A 27,634-nucleotide genomic window follows, 5' to 3' on the forward strand; every position below is an offset into this window, starting at 1 on the left:
TTTTGTTTTATTTTCAAAGATTTTTCAAGAAATATTGAGGTTTTTTCACTTATGATTATTTTTCATGTCACGCACAAGTGTCTCCCCAAAAAAATCAGACATTAAATGGAGAAGAAGTTTTTAGTGTGCAATACAATGTCATGAGATAGATGCATATTTCTCATTCACAAACAAAATATGAAAAATAAAGGAAAATACATTATTAAATTCTTGTTTTATGATTAAGTTCAAGAAAAACTTCAAAAAATTTAACTTTAACACCAAACCAAATGCATGAACAATAACATTTAATGAAATTTATGAATATTTCTTATGCGTTACACCAAAGAATGTTTTCTTTTCATGTGGTTGTAAATATCATATTTTTATAGATTTTCATTTGATGTACTGTTCGCATATTTTAGCAAACAAACATCATGATATGCCCGATACAAACTGTAATAAATTCAATCTGGTTGTAAGTACTTTGTTTTTAAACAAGTGTTACTTGAAAAAATCCACCTTTTTTGAGAATGACCCATATAGAAATCTCATTCTTTGAATTACTAAAGAAGGCCAGGTTCTACTTTATATCTGCAGAGAGATCGCAATCAATATACCAACACTATCGATATCGATTTATTTCATACCGGTACACATAGATATGTTTTTATCGTTTACACTCTTCATGTCTGATCGTTTTTTTTTTGCTGTCCTTTGAAGTGCTGGTACCGGTACATGCCGGTGTCCGGTATACGGATACTAGTACATGTATATTACAATCATGCGCCACTAAATGTTTAGCCGAATAAGTAATCATTCGTACCTTGATAAAGATTATCAAAGGATATCGCCCAATGTCCCCATAAACCATACAATTTGGGGTACTATTATAGACTTAATATGCAGTACAAATTTCAAAATTTTTAAATGAACTTTCTCTAAAATATTTGTTTTCGTAGCCCCACACTTCACAGCCATAAAATAAGACTGGGCTTATAATATTAAAACACTATTAAACAGATCAAATTTACAGTCGATTGGTAAATCAAAATATCTTATTTTTCTAAATGCTCCATACAAAGCTTTAGAGGTTTGTTCAGTTTTAGGTTTTTTCGTACTTAAACACCAAGATATTTGAACTCATTCACAATTTCAAGAGGTACACTGTACATCTACTCAAGCATTAAATAATTGTATATCATATGCAGGTCGGGGTTGTTTTAAATAAATCGTTTATTTTCAAATAATTTTCAGATATTTGATAAGGACCATGTTGTGTACATGACTTTGAAGGAATTTTTATCAAAAAGCGTCAATTACCCAGGGAGTCTAAATCTGGGAAGGGGGATATGGTTCCTGTCCTCAAACACCTGTGGATTATGCCACCATTTCCGAAGTCACAGAATTCAGCAAAACGTCTTATGCGAGACAACCCGAACAGACACATAATATATACGTGTAACTTATTGATAGACAGAGTGACTTGCCCTTTGGTCTCACGAACCATCCCTTGAATTAAAATTAATACATATATATGAAAGAAAGAGAAGTTCGTGTTTATACTTTGCCAATTATAGCAAGAATCTCACTTACATTTTAAGAATTACATATGAGAGAGAGAGAGAGAGAGAGAGAGAGAGATGCATGTATTATGTCATCATATAATAATTTTGATAGAGTACCATGACAGTTTACTTCGATCTACATTTATATACTGTACAATATCTAAGTTTACATCTTACCAATAAAACTATACATGTATTGTGTGTGATCGACCATGGAGAAACGATGCATGGTGATTTGGCGTTGTATAAAAATTCATTACAAACTTCCCGTTAGGTTTCTATGACGTTAGTTTACATACCGTCTACACACATATGTACATACACAAAACCAAAACTAAAACAAAACTCATTAAAAAAAAGTATAAAAAGGGGGGGGGGGGGGTCATCCTCCCACAGACCCCCTTGTATCCCCCCTCCCCCCCCCCCAAAAAAAAACCAAAAAAAAAAAAAACCAACAAAACTTCAGCCAAGTTTATAAACATAATGATTCTGCCAATGGGCGGGTCAATGACATCAAATCTATAGTGGACCACTAACTACACAGTCATCTACTGGAGAAAGCTTTAGTCGGTAGCCAGCTTGGGGTAGAGTTTCACAGATCTATACACGATCAACCTACAAAACATCCTTGTTCTCGGCTTAATACTGGCCCCCTGTTCAAAGCTAAAGGAAGCCAACACGGAAATTTAAAATCACAGTTACCTTTATAACTTGTCACTAATGAATAAGAACGAACGAAATGAATATTCTCTAACGTTAAAACAAAACAGCCCGTCATAGCGTTTGTACACAGGAAGGGTCACTTATAATTTCTCGAGGAAAAAGGATATTAATATATTTCAGTGGTATTGGATAACTTTAGGCTGTAATAGTGACTGGGTACTAACGTGTAATTACTAAGTAAGTATAACTTCTTAAGATGACACACACGGAAATTGACTGATGAGTATCCCGGATATTAGTACACTGCTATAGTCACTTTTTATTACTATAAGATATAGTTAGAGTACCTACAGAATAAGTGTTTGCGATGTTTGACTTGGTCAAACTGCTGATATTTGTCCCATTCGGGTATGGATTTAACGTGGATGTTGAGAAAGCGATTGTTTACACGGGAACCCCGGGGTCGTACTATGGCGCCACGACTGAGATGTTGACAAACCTTGAAGGAAACTGGTAAGATATATATTGATTTGAAATTACGCTCTCTCTCTCTCTCTCTCTCTCTCTCTCTCTCTCTCTCTCTCGCATGTTGGGGTGGACAATAAATAGGCACGTTTCACTAGATAAGACAATGAAATTAGAATATAAACTAGAGCAAAGCTCGTTGCAAAGCAACGAGTGGGTCTTCCGTTAATGTCGAAGTAAAGCTTGAAGTTCCTGTAAGAAGCAGACCTCTTAAACCAGTAACAAGAGTAACTAAGATAAAAAGATGAAAAAATCGAATTATTCCTGGTAAGACTTAACAAAATACAAATGATTTTAAGTACGACTTAACGAACACCTTTCCGATTTCAAGAACGACCTAACAAAAAAATCCGAATGTGTTACAGTACGACTTAACAATTATTTTTGGTACGAGTTCATTTTACTTAGAACATTACGCTATTTTTTAAACCAAGGACACGGAAACAAAATTTCCGGAAAAATCAATTTTTAAACCCCGATATCTCTTTAATGCATCGTCCGATTTAAAAACGGATTTCAAATTTGAATTCACCATGGCAAGTTCTATAAGACTGTAGTATTGTCTTATTTTGTTCAAAAAAATGAAAATTTCCAAAAATTGGAACTGCTTCCGGTTTTGAGCAAAATTAATGAACAAAATTTTAAACCCCCCAGTACATTAAAAAATTGATACATCTATCATCAGTAAAAATTTCAAAGCGATATCTTTTAAGTTTACGGAGATTTCTTCCGGACAAAATCACTTTTTTTAAATTTAAAAATGGCCGCCAAATTTGAACGGAAGTGACGTAAATGCTGAAACTTTAACATCTTTGAGGCACGGTAACTTTACAAAAGCTCTGAAAATTTCATTGAAATCGGATGAAAAGTTTTTGAGATATAAAGCCGAGAAGGAGTCAGAAAAAAAATAAAAAATAAAATAATAATAAAAAGAAACCGAAGAAAAACAAAAGGGTCTTCCGTTGGAAACGGAAGACCCTAACAAGCAAGAAAATATGGATGAAACGTGAGACCCTGATAAGTTCTCTCTTCCCCTCAACCTTCTCTGCCCCCCCCCCTCTCTCCCAAATGGTAAGGATGTAGTGATGTATTTGTAATGATGATAGATTTTTCTGTTTAATAAGTTGTGCTTTATATTTCTCTAATTCACTGAACCACAACAAAACAGTTTTACATGGATTACATGCAACTCAAAATTAAAACTTTTTTTTTCAAATATGTAAATGAAATAAACACAACATCAACAAGATTAAGCCAAAGTAATGCATTATACATCCCAACGGCGAAGACAGAATATTCCAGAAGATTTTTTTTTTTTTTTTTTTTTTTACAAAATACGGCGCCCATGTATGGAATTTTCTTCATGTATCTCTATTTTGAACATGTCACTCAACTTTAGAAATTTTTAAGTACGTCTACCCAGGAGAATATTTTCATTTGACGTTGCAGTGAGAGGCTGTATTTTATCTTCACTGATGGTTTATATTATGTATGGCTATTTTGTAAGCACATAGTACATGTTTGTGTATGTTTTATCAGTTTCCGTATATAATGCTGTCTATACATACGTTTTAGGACCACAATGTGAACTAGTTTAATTCACATTTTATTATTAATGCATTTACGTCCCCTTTCCATTTTCTATAATCTCGTTTGAGAGCTATATACAACATGCATGCATGCATCAACGCTGGGATGTTTCCCTAATTCCCTTAAAGGAAGAGGCACCGGAACTCAGACATAGTTTGTTATCAGGGACGTGTTTTTTTTATCAATCTAGAGACATTGCTTTCATTAATTCATGTTCTTTTGTTGAGAGATTATAAACTGCGTCTAAAGTATATTGCGTTTACTTTAAGCAACTGACAGTCATTTTGTCACTTAAAAAGATCTAAGCGGTAAAAAACCATGTATATGCTGAATTAAGTGTAATTTCCTGTTGCATCAAATAATACATGTATATAGAAATAATGATGATCAAATGAAAAAAAAGTACATTACTGCTATAGTTACACACAGTAATTTAACATTGTTAAATGTCAAATATAGTGTTCGAATGTAATCGCTGACCAAACAAGACAGAATATGGCTTCTCATTTGCGTAGTTAGGAAATGCCTTTTGTTTTCAAATGTTTTATCGTGATATAATTTTATTAATTAAGTTTAATTTATTTTTTTTTAGAGGGGGTGGGTGGGGTGGGGTACCGACTTAATGTAGAAATGAATTATGATATATTTAAAACTGTCGTCACAAAATTGGCAATCAAAAGAGGTCAATATAATAAGCCGGAAAGACATAATAGACCGGTTCTTATTGTTCGAATCTTGCTGAAGACACGTGAACGGGTGTCAATTTACTTCAATCTGACGGGGATATGATTCTCAATCTTTGCAAGGAAAATACATGTAATTATTTAATTAACCTTGGTACTTAAAAATAACACTATTAATCTTAAAGATAATTGTTCAAAATGAGAAGAAAAAAATATGCAACATTGGTATGTTTATCTACTTAAGGATACGTTATTGATTTTTTGTTGTTGGGGGGGGGGGGGGGGGGGTTAAGAAACTTAATATGGATATTATATGCACTGCTATTCAATTCTCGTGATAACAAACACGTGCATGGTAAATGTAACAATTTTCCTTGCCCCCCCCCCCCCCGCCCCCCCCCCAAAAAAAACCCAATTATTTTCATACCTCTATCAACCTCCAAAAATATTTTCATATGCTTATAAAGCTTAAAGATTTTTTTATGTAGTCGAAACTGGTCGAAAGAGAAAGTTTACAGGACAAGAAAAATATTGCATTACATTATACATTGTATTTCCTTCCTCTGCTTTAGTAAAAAAAGAATAACAAGGTTATAAAAACAAGGAAACAACATTCAAAAAAACAAAAAAAGAAATAAACAAGAGGTACACCCCTCCCCCCCCAAAAAAAGAGAAATATGAGAGAGAGAGAGAGAGAGAGAGAGAGAGAGAGAGAGAGAGAGAGAGAGAGAGAGAGAGAGAGAGAGAGAGAGATTTTCCATGCCTGTAGTATGTCATCATATAATGATGGTGAGTCAGAGATTGTTTGATATATATTTTCCTGATCGGACGAAATATGATGCATTTATACATTCATCGACACAAATGGACATTTTATATCAAGGAAAACATGTACATATGCATGAAAGGTGCTGCTCATCCTACAACAGATGAATAAGTTTAAAGTAGATATTACTATTATAATATATGTACATGTTAATGACACACGAAGTTATACATTTATCCATTACGGAAACTATTCATAAACTTACATCTTCACATTCAGTGAATCAATTCACGATAAAAGTCTTCCTTATTTAAAAAATGCTCCATTATTGTAAAACACGTGTTGTCGATTTTGAAATGTAGCTACATTAAATAGCATATATTGTACTTAAATAACATGTTCAAAACTAAAATCTTAAACACTTGGTTTTTGTTTACCTTGATAATTTTGCTGTACCTAACATTAAAGTTATTAACACCCACACGCACAGAAAGAAAGCGACTTTTGTTTTTTAAATTATCGATTATTTTGTGAAAAAACCCAAACTCTCGATGATTTAGGAGGTTAGATGGTCGCTAAATTAACCATTAGATCTACCTCCTTATTCAGAACTCTTTTTTTCAAGGAGGTTTATATAACGTTAGTCTAAAAATGACCCTGATTTTTCAACCCTCTTAAAAGAGTACATGTATACTAGTAGATAAGAATTTCCGAATAGAAATACGTACCTGTAATATAGCCACCTTCACACAATCCACTCATGCATATCACTTAATGTTGTTCGTATACCATCGAAACTATACCAAATCTTGTTCTTTACATATACATATACATTCTTCTTGGGCGGGGTGGTGCACGGGTAAATAATGTTTTTCTTTTAACAATATTTTTAAGAATAACTATATCACTGTTTATCCATAAAACAGGCTATTCAACTAGACGAGCATCTTCATCAAATACATGCATAAGAAATAATGAGAAAGCTGTGGAATTATTAATTTTCGTGGTGGCTCATTTTTCGTGAAATTCACGAGTTTCAATTGTCTACAAATTATGAAGTTTTATCCATAATCCGGTTATTTTCTTCCAAAAAGTGTTAGTCCACAGATTTAGGTGCCTCTCAAACCTGTAAAAAATGACGAAAATGCACGAATATTGTCCCGTCCAATAAAACTTAAATGGTTTCACAGTAAAAAGTGAGCGCGAATTCCAATGATTCAAAGTAACAATTTCTTGGCTAACTAAATGTTTACTATCCACGAGAGGCGGAGTGCATCGTTAGCCCTTGGCTAGCGAAGAGGCAGTAACTTTTTTTTGTTGTTCACAGCTTTAGGGTAACCAATGTTATCTTTTTAATTTTTTCACGTTTTTTCCCCTCCAGTTTATCAATAACAAATGCTACAATGTCGTTGGTTTTTCCCGGTTTTACAGTACTGTAACAACTGTTAGGGGGCCTATCATATAGATGTTATCTTTTTAAGGTTTTACATTATCTTTGTTTTCACATATTTTTACAGTAATTACTGCTGTTATATCTTTTGCTTTTTCATAATTTTACAGTTTTCTAAATGTATCATTTTTGTTGATTTTTTTTCAGTTTTACAGTAAAAAATGTTACCATGTTTGTTGGTTTTTTCAGTTTTACAGTGACAAATGTTATCATTTTTGTTGATTTTTTTTTTCAGTTTTACAGTAAAAAATGTTATCATGTTTGTTGTTTTTTCAGTTTCACAGTGACAAATGTTATAATTTTTGTTGATTTTTTTCCAGTTTTACAGTAAAAAAGTTTATGATAATCATGTTTGTTGTTTTTTCAGTTTTACAGTGACAAATGTTATCATGTTTGTTGGTATTTTTTAGTAGTACAGTAATAAATGTTTCTATGTTTTTTTTAGTTTTACATTAACAAATGTTATTATGTTTGTTTTTTTCTTCAGTTTTACAGCAACAAATGTTATCATGTTTGTTGTTTTTTTCAATTTTACAGTAACAAATGTTAATCATGTTTGTAGTTTTTTTTTCGGTTTTACAGAAACAAGTGTTAATCATGTTTGGTTTTTTTTCTTCAGTTTTACAGTAAGAAGTGTTAATTATGTTTTTGTTTTCCCCTCCAATTTTATAGTAATTACTGCTGTTATGTCCTTTGCTTTTTCATAATTTTACAGTTTATATATGTTATCATGTCTGTTGCTTTTTTCAGTTTTACAGAAACAAATGTTAATTATTTTTTTGTTTTCCCCACCCCAGGGTCCTCGTCGGCGCCCCCCGTCAGAACTACTCGGGGATCATCAAGCCTGGGGCCGTGTACCGGTGTCCTGTCTCCACCTCCTCTACGACAACACCGGCCTGCTTAATGCTACCGATCAGGGCTGCACGTAGGTGGTCTATACATTGCATGCTTATGCCATTTAGTGGCGACGGAAGCAAATTGAAATGAGAGGGGGGGGGGGGGTCTAGACTTTCAGAAATCTTGACAAGTCAGGTTTTCCTTTAGGTTATGTCTAACTTTGCCAAAAAAAGCCAAAGCCACCCCCTCCCCCCGGTTCCGACGCCTATGCCTATGTCACGCCCTCTTTTAAAGGGAGATAATTAGAAATAAATGAGAATTATTTAGCCTTTAAATTTTTTTTCTTCAAAAAACTATTTTGCTAAAGAAAGATGATACTTGTGTGAACACATCATAGGTAGTGTAGATTTAAATTTGTTCAAATCATGATCTTTAGGTAAAAAGGATGGGTAGGTTTGAATTTTAATTTAACGTAGGAATAAATAGGGAAAAAATCTACAAAGATTTGGCAAGAAAAGCTGAAACGTGTGTGGACGCATCCTAAAGTAGCATAGATTCAATTTTTTTAAATCATGTTCCCTGGGCGTTGGTTGCAATTGGAGCCACAACTTGGATGGGTAGCTGAGTCAATTTACACATAGGGATACATAGGGAAACTATTTATAAAAGTGTTTTAAGTATGGTAGATACAATTTTGTTCAAATAATGATCACCGGGATAGGTTAGAGCCACAATTGGAGTTGTTCTGTACATATGAATATAAAGGGGAAAATTTGAAATTCTCTCTCCCAATGCAGAAACAACAGAGGAAGCTCAATGTCTAAGACAAGAATAAGTGAAGATCCTTTCAAACAAGATTTACTGTCCTTAAATTTCAAGCTATATTTTTGTATTTGGTACTACTAATACTGTTTTTATACTGATTTGATCAGAGATGCTCAGGTGAGCAATATGGCGCTTGTGCCTCTTGTTTGTTTTGATTATTTATTTTTAAATATCACTGCTTCTGTATGATTATGCATGCACAATTATGCTGATAACTTTCTTAATGTTAACTTCAATATTGCACCATTGATAAAATCTAAATCACTCATGTTGTTAACTGCCATCTGCTTCACCGTATGCGGGTTATTTTCGCCCTTTAACACTTGCAAACAGTTTCCCCCGTCTTGAATTGTGTTTAAGGATACTTAATATTAGACATTGAAAATCGCCCAGTCTGAAATTCGCCCACTGACAACGATGGCGAAATGGTTGAAAATTGAACGGGGGGGGGGAGTACTAAGTAATTCCCTGTACATACTGTATCTTTTCTATCTTCAGAGAGCCCGTTTCCTGCCAACATTCAGTCTGAAGAAAACCAGGGATTAGGATTAAACATGTTGATCACCAATAATTATCTCGTGGTTTGTACCCTTTTTTTTGACAAAAATTTCTTTACTTAAAAATGGATGATAGAGGTATAATTTGCATAAAGTTGGCAAAATTGGCATTGCATTGCGAAAATATTAAAATATTACAAACATGAATCGATTATTTTGTTTAAAATAATTACTATTATGATTAGGTTAATGTGACTTCTTGCAATTGTAAATTTAATTAAATTTATTGGAGTTAACTTTTGATTTTACTTGTATAGATTATTTGAATAACATTGTTTGTTTGTAACAGTATTTGAATACTTACTTTCTATATTGTTTTGTTAATTGATAATAATAATAACAACACGATTTATTTAGTAACGTAACAATTTGACAACATTTCTAGAACTTAACATAAAACAAAACCAGTTTTTGTTTTCACAACTAGTTCTTAAAAAATGACTATATGAGGACTTGAAATATTAATCGATTCGACAGGCTTTAACAATAAAGTGTTTTTGACAGCTAATACTTCATAAATTAACTACTTCAGACTTTAACTACTAAGTGTTTTTGACAGCTAGTACTTCATACATCCATTTGACTACATATGACTTTGACTACTCAGTTCTCTAACAGCTAGTACTTCATAAATTGACTACAAAGGACTTTTACTACTCAGTGTATCTTACATAAATTGACTACAAAGGACTTTGACTACTCAGTGTATCTTACATGAATTGGCTACGTAGGATATAAACTACCCATTATTTATTACAGCTTGTCCTTCATTAATGACTACATACTAGGACTTTGACTACTCAGTGTTTTTAGCTCACCTGAGCTGAAAGCTCAAGTGAGCTATTCTGATCACATTTTGTCTGTCGTCCGTCTGTCCGTCTGTCCGTAAACTTTTCACATTTTCAACATCTTCTCAAGAACTACTCGGCCAATTTCAACCAAACTTGGCACAAATCATCCTTAGGTAAAGGGGATTCAAAGTTGTGAAAATTAAGGGCAGACCTGTTTTCAAGGGGAGATAATTAGAAACTAATGAAAAATTTCGAGATATTTTCAAAAATCTTCTTCTCAAGAACCAGAAAGCCAGGCAGAAACTAATCAGCCAGGAAAACTGAAACTTGTGTGGAAGCATCCTCAGGTAGTGTAGATTCAGTGTTGTGAAAATCATGACCCCTGGATGTAGTGTAGGGCCACAATGGGGGGGGTCGAAGTTTTACATAGGAATATATAGAGTAAATCTTTAAAAATCTTCTTCTCAGAAACTAATCAGCCAGGAAAGCTGCAACTTGTTTGGAAGCATCCTCAGGTAGTGTAGATTCAAGGTTGTGAAAATCATGACCCCTGGATGTAGGGTGGGGCCACAATGGGGGGGGGGGGGGTCGAAGTTTTACATAGGAATATCTTGAGTAAATCTTTACGAATCTTCTTCTCAGAAACTAATCAGCCAGTAAAGCTGAAACTTGTGTGGAAGCATCCTCAGGTAGTGTAGATTTAAAGTTGTGAAAATTATGACCCCTGGGGGTAGGGTGGGGCCACAATGGGGGGGGGGGTCAAAGTTTTACATAGGAATATATAGAGTAAATCTTTAAAAAATCTTCTTCTCAGAAACTAATCAGCCAGGAAAGCTGCAACTTGTGTGGAAGCATCCTTAGGTAGTGTAAATTCAAAGTTGTGGAAATCATGATCCCTGGATGTAGGGTGTGGTCACAATGGGGAGTAAATCTTTAAAAATCTTCTTCTCAGAAACTAATCAGCCAGGAAAACTGAAACTTGTGTGGAAGCATCCTCAGGTAGTGTAAATTCAAAGTTGTGAAAATCATGATCCCTGGATGTAGGGTGGGGTCAGAATGAAAGGGGGGAGAGGGTCGAAGTTTTACATAGGAATATATAGAGTAAATCTTTAAAAATCTTCTTCTCAGAAACTAATCAGCCAGGAAAACTGAAACTTGTGTGGAAGCATCCTCAGGTAGTGTGGATTCAAAGTTGTGAAAATCATGATCCCTGGAAGTAGGGTGGGGCCACAATGGGGGTCGAAGTTTTACATAGGAATATCTTGAGTAAATCTTTAAAAATCTTCTTCTCAGAAACTAATCAGCAAGGAAAGCTGCAACTTGTGTGGAAGCATCCTCAGGTAGTGTGGATTCAAAGTTGTAAAATTCATGACCCCCGAGGGTAGGGTGGGGTCACAATGAAAAGGGTTGGGGTCGAAGTTTTACATAGGAATATATAGAGTTAATCTTTAAAAATCTTTTTCTCAGAAACTAATCAGCCGGATGATTCTTTATAATTGTTAAGACTTTGGCTCCAGGACAATTCTTCGGCCTCACAATAAGGTTCAGAGTTTGATGTAGCTTTTTTATATCCATATATAAACAATTGTTAAGGATCATTTTTAGAACTGCAATACTCAACATGTGATATGACTATAAAATCATCCTGTTAGAAAAGAGACTAATGATTATAAACATAAGAATATCCAGGAGGGAAAATGGATTTTATTTATACAGGATCTACATGTATTATTGTACATTGTCCAGATTGTAGCTGATTGTATCATACCTATTGTTCCTCAGGTGAGCGATGTGGCCCATGGGCCTCTTGTTAGAAGCTTGTACTCATAAATTGATTGTATTGGACTTCGACTACTCAGTGTTATTTGACATCTAGTACTTCATAAATTGACTACTTCAGGCTTTGACTAAGTGTGTTTGACACTACATTTGTAATACTTATACATTCATTTGACTACATATGACTACTCAATGTATCTTACATAAGTTGATTACATAAGACTTCGACTACTCGGTGTTTCTAACAACTATAACTCCATAAATTGACTACATAGGACTTTGATTACTCAATTTTTCTTACAGCTAGTAATTAATAAATTGACTACATAGGACTCTGACTTCTCAGTGTTTCTTACACCTAGTTATTCATGAATTGACTACATGGGACATTGACAACTCAGTTTTTTGGCAGGTAGCACTTATAAAATTGACTTCATATGACTTCGACTACTCGGAGTTTCTAACAGCTAGTACTTCATAAATTGACTAGATAGGACTCTGACTTCTCAGTGTTTCGTACACCTAGTACTTCATGAATTGACTACATAGGTCTTTGACTACTCAGTATTTCTTGCAGATAGTACTTTAACAATTAATGTACTGTAAACCAATTTTTATTCGCGGCGACTTTATTTCGCGATTAACTACCAATAAACTGGTTCGCGACGACTAATGTTCGCGACCAAGCCTTATCTAGACCTGTATTGTTATAAAAACTATAGATAAAGGATTGGTTCGCGGCGATAAATATTCGTGAAGACATGACTTTCTCTAATCTCGCGAAAATTTCTTACACGCGAATAAAAGTTGGTTTACAGTATCTTATGAAGTTTTGATTATCAGGCGTGTTCTCCCTCATGGAAGCAGACAGTCACCATCGACACTTATTACGCGTATGGAAAATGCAGTGACGTCCCTTTTGGCAGTATGAACACAAACTACAACAAGTTTTTCGCTGTTCCCTCTGGTCTCTTACAAACCGGGTCCAAAATATTCTATATGGTAGCAGAATTCGGGTTCAGTAGCGCCATTCGGTCAGGGGTAAGCATCGCCTTTTGTACATCTTTAACTGTAGACTTCTTATTTTTCGCGAATACTTAATTTTGCGTATATGATATAAAGTCGCTGTTTTGTATCAATTTTTTTTTACTATTACGTGTTATATATAGCCAAAAAACTGAGATTTTAAAATATACCGGGGGAAGATTCTGTCGAATATACAGGAAATTTAATTCCTCGCATATAATAAGGAATCTACATAATTATAAAGAGTGTGCTTTTTAGACAATATCAATATCCTGAGAAGAAGAATTATATATTAAGGTATAGAAAAGTTTTTTTTTTTTAATTTTAGATGTAAACTATTTGGATTTTTTCTGGATCTTGATTAATCAATAGTTTAAGGCCAACCTGCATATATTGAAGCAGATGTTGTTTCAATTAATTGAGTTCGTTATAATTATGTCTTTTGGCTTGATGAAAACAAACAAAACCAAAAAACAAAATAGTATTTTTGCAAAGAAATACATTCATTACAGGTAAGTATTTTATCCAATAACAAAATCGCAATAAAAAGTCAAAAATTTATTCTGCAAAGATTGTGTCAGCAAAGGTGTATACTGTCTCAATTTTCGTGGAATTGGCGGGTACTTCTCGTGAACGAATTAACATCCTCCGCTAATTATTAATTAGGGTTATAAGTCATATTTCCTTTTTCTAGATATAAGAGATTACACGAAATTCCGTCTCGACAAACCTGTAAAATTTAAGCAATGCACGAAAATTGGTACTTTTTATTGATTCTACAGAAATATTTAATTGTGTTAAACAAATATTTAATTCACCCATGATATGATTTTACACTTGTGGCTAATAAAAGTTTTAGATTTAGAAAATTAAGAATTAATATTTAAGTGCACTGATTTCCAACCGTCTTCGGTAGCCAAAGATTTACGATCCGCTTCTCTCCTCTTTAGTTGAGACAAGAGGAGCGGATCATAAACTCTTTTTTGAAGGCGATTTCCAGCAAATTTATAGCTTATCTTTGAAATTAAGAATAATGTCATCTGAATAAAATCTTGATTATAGAAAAACTTTTTTTTAATTAATTTGTAACAGAAAAAAAGCATTCAATGTGTTAAAATAAAATTGCTTGAAAAAAGTAGTTATAAGTTTGAAAAGCAAAATTTCTATCTGGTTTGTAAAAATATCGCCCAGTTTTGAGATATTTAGTTGTATGTTTCTTTTTCAGTTTGGTGCCAATGGCATTGTGATGGGTACTCCAGTCGTTTACGATTCAACAGGTATGTGTACTAAAGCCAAAAATGTAGAATGGACTGTCAAAAACCGTACATTTCTTTGGTATCCTTACGCAAAAAACTTAGGATATTGGAACTTAAATTGATGGAAAGAGACTTCAGTTCGTATACTAGAACGTGTCGTTATGTTAAAAAGCCGGAAAAGTTGTGCATGTCTCAGTACCTTGATTCATTTTTTTGACAGGCGGGTTCATTTACTACAGGGAAAGCAACGTTGCTAATTTCTGGGACAGGTTTAACGTCCTAGAACACGGAAGCACCGATTCCCTGACAACTGTGTTCAGATCTGGTGCTTATTTAGGTAAACAATTCTTAATTACCAGTACTTTTATTCAATTCTGTGGTTTTATAAATATATTCGTTAAATAACAATTACTGTAAACGTATTACATTTGGCTGTGTATTCTATTTAACGTTTTTGGCGGAAAACGTCGTCCGCTAAATCAAGTACACCGCCAAATGTAAAATACTTAAATACATTAATAGGTAAAATCAGAAATGCTCGAAATCAAATCCACACTAACTTGTTAAAAAATCATATTCCGCTAAATATCGTACACGCTAAATATAATACGTTTGCAGTATCCTGTATTCCGTTGTTGTTTTGATCTGCGAAATTAAATGTTTATTGAAAATAAAATACATGTATATAGAATAATTAATTGGATTCATAGGATCATTGACAAATAAAACGTGTCATTGAAACTGGGATTTTTACCAAGTATACAAACATTGATGCCCGCGAAAACTGATACAACTACTTTATTTTAATTCATACGTTAGCATAAGAAATTGTAGTGCGGCCACCTATCTATTGCCACCACGTGTTACATAAACCAGAACTTATCTTCATATGATTACAGTACTGATTAAAATGATATAAATCTAAAGTTTATAAATACTTGTATAAACCAAAAAAAAACCCCAAAAAAAACAACCAAAAAACTGAGATGCATACGCTTGAAATAAGAATTTGGTAAATGCATAATATGGCAAACTTTTGATAACAATTAAAAAAAGTCCTTTAATGATGATATTGTTCGAAATATTATGTCCTACTAAATCAAGTACACCCCCAAATGTAAAATATATAAGTACATTAATAGGTACAATCAGAAATGCTCTAAATCAAATCCACACTAACTTGTTAAAAATCATATTCCGCTAAATATCGTACACGCTAAATATAATACGTTTGCAGTATGTCCTATTTCATTATATTTCATTCACACGGAACAGGGTACTCCATTGGAGCTGGCGTGTTCGGATCGACCGTGAGGGAATCCCCCTCCTCGTACCCCATTGTTGTGATGGGGGCCCCAGGATTCTCCAACAATGACGGAACAGTAGGCGCGGTAAGTACAAAGCTTAATTAAGGAACGATTACCTTCCGACAAAGGAAATAACTCTCACTCCGGAATAACGACAATTTGTTGGGTTATGTACTGTTCTGCACAACTTAAGATACAATTACCTTCCGACAAGGGAATTAACTCTCACTTTGGATTAACAACAATTTTTCTTTTTATTTTTTGGGGTGTTATTTACTGTTTTGAGTGCAACATTTAAGGTACAGTTCAGCTCTGACAAGGGATTCAATTCTAATTTTGGATTAAGGATATTTCGTCTTGTCAAAATTTGTCAAGTGATATACTTATTCGAGGCAAATATGATGGAATAGCTTCCTATGGTAGATGATATTTACTGAAACCATCGTATTTAGTTAAACAGGCTAATTTTGATCAATCAACATGTGAAAAAATTGCCTCCATCCTCCCATTGTTAAAACCACCGATAAAGGTACCAACAATTTTAGTTCCTTTAATCATGGTACAGATAATTTGTACACGCCGTTCATTAAATGAAGATTGGTATGATTCATTTATTTTTATGATAATCTGTGTTTTCTTTTTCTTTAGATGGGAATATTTGAGAGAATTTCTTCAAGTGCTTTAAAGATGCAGAAAATGATTGCAGGCAAAGTGGTAAAAAATATCAATTTATGCAGTTACTGTAAACCTATTTCATTGCTTGATCTAGATAAAAGTACATTATATGAACGATTATTTTAAAAATAAATTCTTAATAAATGACATTGGTGCAGTGGTGTTTAGTGTACAACAAAATAAATAATGAATCAGATATGTGAAACGCAGTCTACCTAACATACATGTATAACCAAATTGTAGTTTCAAAACTTAGATTCTTAATTGCTATACAAAAAGGTACAGGTCAATACTGTTGAAAAATGAATTGATTTTTATTCATTGATCATAACGTGATCGAGAGATGAAAAACTTCCAAAACTTTGCCTGTTGCAAGAGTTATATTTCTTATACTTTCTTATATATTTATCGGTATATTTCAATTTGCCAGGCCCGGTTCCTCAGTTCATCGATGAAAGCTTAAGGTAGCGATCGTTTCCGACAAAATTTACAAAACCTTAGGCGGATTATATATTTTTTCTGCAATGTCGGTACTTTTTTACACGAATGCACAGGGGCCAAACGGGCTTGGCCCCTGTGCATTTATGGTTACATTGAAATTAATGTTAAAACGGGCTTGGCCCCTGTACACGAATGAATCACCAAAGAAAGCATTTATCGTTTTTATGAAACTAACGTCATTCGAAATATACTTCCCGTCTCTTTTTCCATACCATTCATACACACTGTACAGGCGGTAGATTTTTCCTAATCTAACAAATTCCCCCTTTTTTGACAGATCGGTAGCGGCTTCGGACAGTCTTTAATTGTGGCTGACTTCAACAACGACAATAAAGATGACATAGCGGTCGGGGCCCCAATGGAAGGCGAGGACGAAATGAATAAAGTCGATGTCGGGGCCGTCTATATTTACTATGGAACGCTCGGATCGGTAAGAATGTGCATGCGTCTCTTTCAGCATACTTGTACTGTAGATTCCTTATTTTACCCCAGTACTTAATTTTGCGATTCAACAGCTTTCCATCAAATCGCTAGAACATAAAATCGCGAATGCCAAATTTTTTATCTTAGTTTCATGTAGTTTTCATATGTCAAAAAAATATATAAGCGAAATTTTAAAATTCGCGAGATGTGCTTCTCGCGATTTTAGGCGGATATTAATTCCTCGCGTTTATTTAGGAATCTGCAGTATACTTTGAATGTATTATATTGATCTTTGTATTCTATCGCGCTTTTCTGGCAGAAAGCAGCCCTTAATTTGCTATATTAAGTCTATTGCAGATTACTTATTAGCATGCATTATAAAGATGTTTATGCATAATTTATATTTATTCAGAAAATGTGCGAAATCCAATCTGCACCAACATATACTGAAAACGATTAAACCAAACTTGTATACGCCAGATCTAATACACATAATATACGATGTACGTCAACAGAATTCACAAATGTTTTATAATAAATTCTTAATCAATACCAGTTATGTTTGCCAATTGCATACTATTGCTAAATGTTGAAAATATCATTTAATCAAGTTTTGAAAATGAAATATCTCAGATAATTTTTGATGGTTTGTTTAGTATTATCTGACATTTTATGAATATATATTGATTTTAAGTGTGGGATTTAGTTTACCTTAATACATAATCAGAATACTGATGTATTGAAAGCCGGGCCCTTTTAAGTGTCATTTTAAAGACTGCCAATCTCTCTCTCATTGTGTAGTAAAGACTGGCAATCTGTCTGTCTCTCTCTCTCTCTCTCTCTCTCTCTCTCTCTCTCTCTCTCTCTCACACACACACACACACACACACACACAAGTTTGTCCAGTAGAAAGACATCTACAGTGCAATAAATTTTAAAACAAGCGTAATGAAATTAACATGTGCTGTCGAATGGACGAACACCAAAGCTTTTTAAATTAAAGTAGTTCATAGAATTACATATACATTATTAGTATATGTGCCCAAAATGCATAGTCTTGATTGTAAAACACGAAATCAAAAAGATAAAAGCCTAGCTATTAAATTTTTTCGCAAACAGAAGACCCAATAGATTTGTCAAAACATGTCTCTCTATGTAACTGGTATAGCTTAGGTTCTACTTTGACGCTGTTTTGCTTTTGTTTACTTACAGGAAGCTGGGCTGTTTAGAAAAACATTAACAATTAGCATGCGCAAAGCAAGGACTTTACTTTCAGCAAAGCCTGGCTAAAAAATAACTCTTTCGAGAGAGTTTTTGCGCAGTTCTTAAATACTGTTTGTTTTTCTGCTTGTAGGATTTTATCGATGCCAGTGCACAGCGCCTGCGCGGGTCCGGTGCAATATTAGCCAGGTTTGGACATAGCATTGCCTGCCCAGGAGACTTGAACAAAGATGGCTTTAAAGGTGAATCAAAATAAAGTTTCAAAATAAAGAAGTATTCGATTTTTGCTAGAACCAGTGGATCATTAAATTGATGTTGTCTGTTCTCAAGATTCATTTTGAGTAAAACGTCTGTTTTCAAATAAAAAATAGTTTAACTAGATGCATGATGGTGCTTTAGTAGGGTAGTATACGATTGTCTGTAAATGTTATATCAGTCCTATTTTTTTTTCAATCGAAATTAATAATTCAATCGATTCCAGAAATTTCAGCTAGAACCATCTAAAATGTATATAAATAACGACCGGATGTTGGATTTTGTAAAAGGGAGACGCTACGGATTGGCAAGGCGAGACAACTGCAATTCATTTATAATGTATAAACGAGCCAATCGCTATAGGTCATGATTTATTCATGTAAACAAGAAAAGTTAAATGAGTTGGCCCACGATGATCCGACGATGATCTACATGAAGTTTGCATGATGTTTCTGTTCATTGTTCAACGCATGACTTGTCGCGAGGGTAAATATCTGGGCATGCGCGGATCTACAGGGGAAGGGGTCGGGGGAAAAGGATTAATAAAATCAGACTCAGAGTAATAATTTAATTATCGAAAATATGACTCCGAGCCTCCGATCCCCATAGCAAATAAAGTTATCCACAGAGCCCCTTCGTAAAAATCTCTGGATTCGCGATTTAAAGGCTTAATATACGAATCTGCATTTAAATGTTGATCAGTTTGGATACAATTGATACTGTAATCATGACTGTAATGGTAAAATTTCTCTGTTATATAATAGGTTCAGAGGAGGAAACGTTAAATAAAATTGTAATTCTTTTAACTTCTTTTTGTTTCCTCACAGATTTGATAGTTGGAGCTCCCTATGAACAAGATAACAAAGGAGCCATCTACATCTTTAATGGCGGAGCCCCTCGGATGGAGACGATGTATTCCCAGCGAATACTTGCTGCTGATATAAATAGTGATCTGCGCGGCTTTGGGTTCTCGCTGAGCAAAAATACCATTGATGTAGATTCAAATACTTATACTGGTACAGTATAGCGGTTTTTTGCTTGCTTTTATAACTGAGGATCATTTTTTTGTGAATTTAAATCGGTTGCAAGCTATTATACTTAAAGTATCGTGCCATTTTTTAAAACATAATTTTGATGCATGTGTTGATTCTGATTCTTGAATTTCAAAGATACGTCTGTTGGATCTTTGCTGTCATCTCATGCGGTGGTATTTCGAACCCGATCCATTGTTACCATTACTTCAATTCCAATTTTGAACCCGACCGTTATGCCTTTCAACTCAACAGGATTGGCCTGTAGAGGAAACAGTGATAATTTTAACCCATGCACATCGGTCGAAGTCTGCTTCAATTATACCGGAGATGGGCTGACAAACGGAATTTGTAAGAACTTTTCAAAATAACTGATATTTCAATATGTTCTAGCATATCCTCATGAATATCAATTTTAAGTCATCTAACAAAAAATGGTCCTCTTTATGTTGATGTTAATGAAAAGACATCAAATAATGACATTTTTATTAAAACGAGTTTAAATTTTTGCAATGTTTTATTTCTAGATATTGATTATACTTTAACCTCTGACCCGGAAACTAGTGACGTCAAGGAAAGACGCTTCATATTCTATCAAAATAACGTAACCCAGGGAACAGTGTATACCAAAACACAGCTGTTCATTGCAAGCGGAGAAACAAAGTGTGAAAGCCTTCACGCAAGAATAGCGGTAGTTATTTTTCCTTTTTTTACACAGAAAACAATTTGATTTGAAAAGAAGACATTATAACTTAGAACTGTATTCAGTAATCAATCAAATTACGAACGAATTTCATTATTTAATTAGCTATGTCAACGCTATGCAGTTTCCACGAATATAGTTACTTATATAGAAATTGATTAAGGTTGTGATTCAAGCAGCAATACTTGTATATGTTTAAAATCTACATGTAATAAGTGAAATTATATACTATTAAAAAGGCTTAAATATCTGAGACGATTTATTATTCATGAACTAACCAATATATTTGCCTCAGCAATTTGGATGAAAATTTACTAACACAGAAACGTGTCCCCATAGTTTATTGGAAATTCATTTCAAACATGAGGCCATTACACAACTTTCACAATGTTCTAGAAATGACGTCAGTTCATAATTCTGATTTGTAGATGACAGACAGAAAATTTTTCGCGCGCGTCAACGACGACCCACGATTCGAGGTGACCTACAAAATCAGTAACGAATCGGCGGGAAACGAGGTACGACCTATCTTAGCCAAGGACAAAGCCTCGGAAATCTCCAACGTCACGGTAAGATACTGAGTAACGACTCTGTATTACACCAGGCACGTAGCATCAGAGGAGGGGGGCACCCCGAATTTTTCTCGCAGCAAACATTTTTCTTAAATTGACTATATAAAAAAGGTAAATTGGAAATAGAATTTATATAGGTATAGTACGCTCTTTTTTTACTTTGCTTGTCAAGATTTTTTGTTGAGTCTGCCCATCCCCCTAACTTTAAAAAAAACCCCGATGCTACGTGCCAATACTCAATTACAGTCAAACCTTTACATCTCAAACTCCACTGAACCGAGATATGAATCTCGACCTATACAAGGGTTTGAGATTCGAGGTGAAAAAACTACATTAAAACAAGTGGTCAGAACCTCCAAATTACTTTGTCATTTCCATACTATTCTCGAAATCGGTTTTCAACAAAACAAAGTTCAAATGTAACTTACACAGACAGAAATATTGCTGCAGCTCTGTTTCTTTACGAGGAAATTCAGGTTGACATGCTTTTTTCGGAGTATAAGTTTGGGAAAAGTAAATGAAGGATATTAGTTGCAATGCATTTGTATCTTATGTTTTGTATATCGTATTTCCAGAGGGTTTGCTATTAAATAAGATTTATCAGTCTTGAAAAAACCCCGGCCTTTCGTGCGCCGTAATTTGCAACCTTATTTAGTACGCGAGGAACTATAACTCTCATTCAAGTCAACTCAAATTTTCCCTTTTGGTCACAAAATTAGCCGCTAACAAATAACTCTTATAATATTATGTAATCATCTTTTATATCATGATATTTTATCAATTTTATGAGTTGAGTCATTTGAATGAATTTTGATTCGTTACAAAGTTTAATGTAATTCGTAAATTTTGATCAACAGCTGCATTTGAAGACGAGAACTGAAATAGACCTTGCTTATAGCTTGATTTCACTATAAACGGTTTTGCAATAGCCGAATTTTACTGTAGCAAATATTTCGGTGAACCAACAGGTGTGGCTTTTGTGTTCGTGTCCAGTTCTTAAGTCGTTGCTCACAACTAACTAAGCGGAATGTTTTGTATCACAATTTTAGTCACTAAAGCGTAAAATTATTGATATTCAAAATCCTGTTTTTAAATGATTGACACTTTTTAACTTTCACTGATTGTAAATAATTCACCCCTAACTCTTCCACACCTTTATCCGAGCTGATATTTCAATGTAGATCTAAGTAATAATAATCTGAATAGTGATTTAAAAAAATTGATATATATATTTATATATCACAGTACACGTTACATTTCAGTTGAATGCATTATATAATTATAAGATCAATTTTATAGGGCAGGTTTCTGACCGAATGTACTCCCACCTGTAAACCGGATCTGATGATAACAGGAGCTGCACTGACGTCATTGGTCCAAGTGGGGAAAACCCAGGAACTGGAAGTACAGATTCTCGTCATCAACATCGCCGACCCCGCTTATGGCGCCTCCATTGTGTTCAACAATTCCATTGGCGCGATCTTCAGTAGCTACGCGGTTCTGTTGGAGCAAGGGTCAGAGCGCATGACATGCGCTAAGGAAGGCGATGGCGCCCGCTGCACGTTCGACAAGAATCCGCTGTTTCCACAGGTTAGAGGTCTGGTGAATGTACGTTTTGATGTATCGTCTCTACAGCTGCTCAGAGGGGTGGCGCTGCAGAGTCTTCCGGCGGTAGCGGAAGTTTTTGCTGTAGCGGAAGTGGCGGGTGATGTGGATACCTCTAATAACGTTGCACGGATGAATACAAATTTACAACTGGAAGCAACCATTCAGATGATAGGGTAAGTTTACCATTCAGTTGATAGGGTAACACAACCATTCAGTTAATAAAGGGTAAGCCAATCATTCACTTTACATATTATAGTATAAGGCGTCACCTCAGATTTTAAAAATGTTCTTTTTAAAAGGGCATAACAAATTATGGATTGATAATTTTCTTTCATTTTGTGTGTTTCTGTATTTATAAGGGTATAAATTCAACAGTTTTGAAAACACTTAGGAATTTCAGATGTACAGCAAATATTTAATTTTCAAACACAGAAAACTTCAGCGAAGTTCTTGTGTCAAATGGTGATTTAAATTCGGGTACATTTTTCCTCATCAAAGAAAAATTTTCATTGTTGCAGGTCTTCCTCGCCTGACCAAGTGAGAATCTCGGAAGGGGGGAAGTCGAGGCTGACTCTGAATCAGGCCTACTCCATTATCAACACTGGGCCGAGTCCACTACCTCTAATGAAAATATCTTTCTCCATCCCAGTGATGTATAAGGATAAACTAATAATAGAGAGGTCTCAGCTGGAATTGAGCGCACTCTCCCCCTCCATTAATTGTAGCATGATAAGTTTCCCTTCATCAGAATCTGTGACGTCATCACCGGGCGTCGTCATCAACCCGAGCGTGATTATTACCGAAAGTAACGTTCCTTTGGTGAGTAGTTTCTGCATCTTTTACCAAACAGCAAGTAGATCCAGGGTTTTCTTACTCATAAAATAATGATTTTGAAAATATTTTTTGTTTTTGGTATCCTATTTTCCGTAAGCTTCATTTCGACTTTTACTTTCAACGAAGACAAGCATAAATATAAGCGCGAATAATTGTAATCGATTTTCGTCGCGAAAGTTTACCCCAAAATGACGTAAAGAAGGGGTGGTGTAAAGTTGTCATAGAAACCTGGCAACGAAATACATCGGGGTGTTTTCTTTTCCTTTTAGAAACCTACGAAATACATTCTATTTGTTTTTTGTCTCCGTCTTGAAGCCTACGTAATACATTTTATATTTGTTCCCGATTTAGGAGATTCCATTTTAATGTATAGTTTGTGGTTTGATTTAGGGTTGCGGGGTGTCTGGTGTTGGCTGTGCTGTGTTTGAATGTCTGATCACCGACCTGGAGGTCGATTTTCAAGCCATCTTCATAGGGGCAAACATCACCGAGGAAAACCTCCCAGATATACCCGCGGTATACACCCTTTCAGTTCAAAACTCAAAGAGAGGCAATTAAGGCGACTGGGTTGTCATCAAATTAAACACCAGATCTTCCCGAAAATTTTCAGATACGATGCATTTAATTATAAACTTTCATTAGTGCAGAAAATATCCAAATAATTTAGAATAAAAATAAAAAAAATATCTTTCTACAGAGCTCTTCTTTTTTGGAGATTAATATAGTATTAAAATGGCCACGACCATCCAGCCACCTTAATGTCATGAAATTACATCAGTTTCACGAAGTTTACCATGATTATTGATTTGCAAAATAGTCTATAAAAAAATAGCAAAAAATGAAAACAGTTCTTAGACTAATGTATTTTGCATTTTTTCAGACAAAATGACATGTTTTAAGTTGTGATTTTTAGTATTTCTTAGTATTAAATGAAAATTCAATATGAATGGGTACAATTATAGGTGATATTGCTCAAATTTTTTTCTCTCGAAAAACAAGTCACGATTTTAAGCGCAGTAGCCATTTAGTTTGGTTGACTGTTAAAAATATCAAAATTTAGTGTTGTATACATTAAAATCAATTAAAATGAAAGAAATGATAAACATTATTAACGCCATCATGGTTATTTGATTTGAAAGCTCTGAGTATGTTATATAAATGTGATGCATTTCTTTTTTAGGGTACCACCCAGATCCAGTACTACACAACAGGAATACTTTATCCAAGCAAAAAATTACCAATTCCACTCAATATAAAGCCCTCTAATGTCACCTACTCTGTAAGTAAAGCAATGATGTCGAACACGTAGGCATGTCTTACCTCTAGGGTAAAAAGAAATAGCAAAAAACAATATACCGTCCTCTTGACTTGTTTTGCATTTAAATATTATGAGATTCCGTACTTCGTGTAACATAATAACATTGTATGTGCTCTAAGAGAAATGAATTAATTTTGAACTTGAGTCTTAACTTTGAACTTGGAATTGCAAGTGTTCTGTCGTTTGAATGACCACGTTCGATAACTCTGTTATAACAGGCGGTCCTTCCAATTTTCCCAGACAACATTATTCCACCGACTGCGGAGTTGAATCTTTTGCCCCTGATTGTCGGTCTGTCTGTCGGTGTCCTCCTGATGGTGCTACTGGCAATCGCACTCTGGAAGGTACGTTTATTTATAAAAGAGGCTGGGTGGTCAATAGATAGCCATCAGATCTAGATGTTTTTTAATATGGCAAAAGAAAAAAATCATATTTCAACTTTAAATTTAAACATTTTCCTATCAATTGATACAGAGTACAACTTCTTAAGGAGATCAATAAACATGTAGTAAAAAAAATGGCAACGTTTATACAACCCTCTCAGTTTGTGCTCTTAAGGATATTAAGCGATGTTTTTTTTTTTAAATTAAAAATCAAATGTTTATATTTCTGAAATTCGCTTTGGCCAATAAAATACCCGTTCATCTAGGGCTAAATTGTTGAATGTAAGAACCATTTTCATGAGAAATTTATCTAATTATTTAAGAAAGATAAACAGTATACAGTATAGCACTGTTGATTTTTTTTTTAAAATTTTCGTTTCTTGAAAATTTATTCGTCACTCAGTCGACTTAACGTAAAACGAAATATGGCTGATGAACTGGGAAAGCCATGCACTAACAAAAGATGTCTTTAAAGCTGAAGGAGTGCACAATATCTAGAACACACTTCACCAAATCTTATCGAATTCGGATTTATTGTTTTTCTGAAAAAGTGTAGCTGAAGGTACACAAAATCACAAAAAAATTTCCCGAAATCTAATAATTTCGGATTGTTCAATAAAGGGTTTATTGGTGTGTGTCATTTCAGTTGGGTTTCTTCAGACGTAAGAAGAGAGAAGAATTGAACCAGTACAAGAGGAAAAGTTACGCCCACGCGAGGCAGAGCCGGGCCCTGACACGAGCCAGCCGCGACCTGGACGCCGAGGACAGAAAAATACTATCACAGTACACACAAATGAACTAGTTCTATCAACGAATCCAAATCTGTACTTTATTCTATATGTTCTATTGAATACAGTGCGGTTATTTAATATGAAAATAGAATTCTCTTTATCAAGAAACATGATTGTACTTACAAAATTGATGAATCAGAACTTGATTTATCATATCAATTTATCTAAATCCGTAATTGTTATAATATCTTAAATACAAAGTGAGTGCGTTTTTTTCTACGATAAAACATTTTTCTGAGCACTTTTAACCAATGTGATAAAATCCAAATCCATATGGAGCATTTTGTGGACGATACAAATTAAGATATGAATGCTGTTATAAAATTCAATACTGTGAGAAATCTAATATTCTTTGCTAGGTGAATGTATTTTGTATTTATTTATAAACTTTAATGCATTATTGACCGACTGAGAGATAATTGGACATTATGATAAAACATATAATATTTTTTTTTAAATCCGTTATGATATCATTATTATATTAATTTGTTATACTTTTTTATCCGAACATTTTAAAAATGTTGATATTTTCACGCGTTGTTATTTACGCAAGCGAATTCATGTATTGTTATTTGCAAGATGAATGGAATATATTTTTTCTATATATTTTGTAACTGTGCAATAGGTATGTATTTTACCATTAATTTACAGTAAGCTATCTGTAGTTCATTATTGATACTGCATTATATCTAACTCGACTCATGAATTTTCAGACAATTGCAGACGTTCTGTATCCTATTACGTCACTTCTGCATTGCTGCATCATAACTCTGATGTTTACTAAACAATGAACTCTAAATCATGAAAACTGACTCAATGTAATAATGTGATTCTACCTAAACTCACGTAATACAGGAACACGTGGCTAGAATTTTAATAAAATCTTGAACAGTTTTGGTCAGTTTTTGGTATTATTAAGTCAGTTTCAGAAATGTTTCCATTTTGGTCCACCTACATGTACATGTATGTACAAGTTGGCCGTGCATCTTTCTGAAGTGTACATATTTAGTTACAGAGGAAAGTAGGCGTTCTTGATACAATATTTTAAACAGTTAAATTATCTCTATTGTTGACGTATTCTGTATGACATTAGATAAAGTTCATTACTAGATTGTTGTCAGTTCTTATGATAGCATTTCTAAAAATGTGCAATACTCAGTGACTGTCAAAACGAGAAGTAAACAAAGCTGTAAGAATGTAAGACCTGGATGCTCCAACGGGTATTTTTGTGGTTGCAAGTGATGGTAGAATAAAAATACAACCATTCTATTATGTTGCTATTTTATATTATTATACGTTCATGTTAAATACTGAAATCTGATTGGTTTAGACGCAATTGATAATCCGTTCTATTACTCTCACAGTTAGCAACACACTTAGAAACGGGTAACACAACGAATTGTTACATGCGCTTAAATTATGCGCGTACGGTTCGCCGTGGAATTCACGTCATTTCTATATAACATCGTAAAAAAAATCTCTAAAATGAAGACATTTAGTATAATAACATAAACAGTGCCTGTTTGGGAGGATAACAGTTGAAATTGACACCCCGAGGAAACCATTGTCAACCTCCGCTTTGCGTCGGTTGACAATGGTTTCCTCGGGGTGTCAATTTCAACTGTAACCCTCCCAAACAGGCACTATTTATTGTGATCGGCTTCGGCCGATCACTGTTGTTTCCATATGAGGCATCCGGCAAATGCTTCCACGTGCG

At 34.3% G+C, this 27,634-nt stretch overlaps 1 protein-coding gene across 1 annotated transcript; it reads left to right on the top strand.

Annotated features, from left to right (window-relative positions):
- The first annotated feature begins 2,193 nt into the window (after positions 1-2,193).
- LOC128163533 (integrin alpha-4-like) lies at positions 2,194-27,028 on the top strand. Its single transcript, XM_052827153.1, has 20 exons — positions 2,194-2,723; positions 8,022-8,149; positions 9,385-9,467; positions 12,857-13,054; positions 14,265-14,316; positions 14,516-14,632; positions 15,571-15,686; positions 16,251-16,316; positions 17,056-17,208; positions 18,556-18,664; positions 19,505-19,693; positions 19,847-20,059; positions 20,236-20,399; positions 20,840-20,980; positions 22,283-22,764; positions 23,110-23,410; positions 23,816-23,941; positions 24,606-24,704; positions 24,962-25,087; positions 25,773-27,028. The coding sequence occupies exons 1-20, from the start codon at positions 2,578-2,580 to the stop codon at positions 25,926-25,928; spliced, it is 3,165 nt and encodes a 1,054-aa protein (XP_052683113.1). The 5' UTR covers positions 2,194-2,577; the 3' UTR covers positions 25,929-27,028.
- Positions 27,029-27,634: the final 606 nt, after the last annotated feature.

This window comes from Crassostrea angulata, chromosome 9, assembly GCF_025612915.1.
Source record: "Crassostrea angulata isolate pt1a10 chromosome 9, ASM2561291v2, whole genome shotgun sequence".
NCBI lineage: Eukaryota > Metazoa > Mollusca > Bivalvia > Ostreida > Ostreidae > Magallana > Magallana angulata.

Coding starts and splice junctions, on each gene's coding strand:
- LOC128163533 (XM_052827153.1), top strand. CDS start 2,578: ATGTTTGACTTGGTCAAACTGCTGATATTTGTCCCATTCGGGTATGGA. Junction 8,150..9,384: donor GCTACCGATCAGGGCTGCAC/GTAGGTGGTCTA, acceptor TTCTATCTTCAG/AGAGCCCGTTTCCTGCCAAC. Junction 23,411..23,815: donor CCGAAAGTAACGTTCCTTTG/GTGAGTAGTTTC, acceptor GGTTTGATTTAG/GGTTGCGGGGTGTCTGGTGT.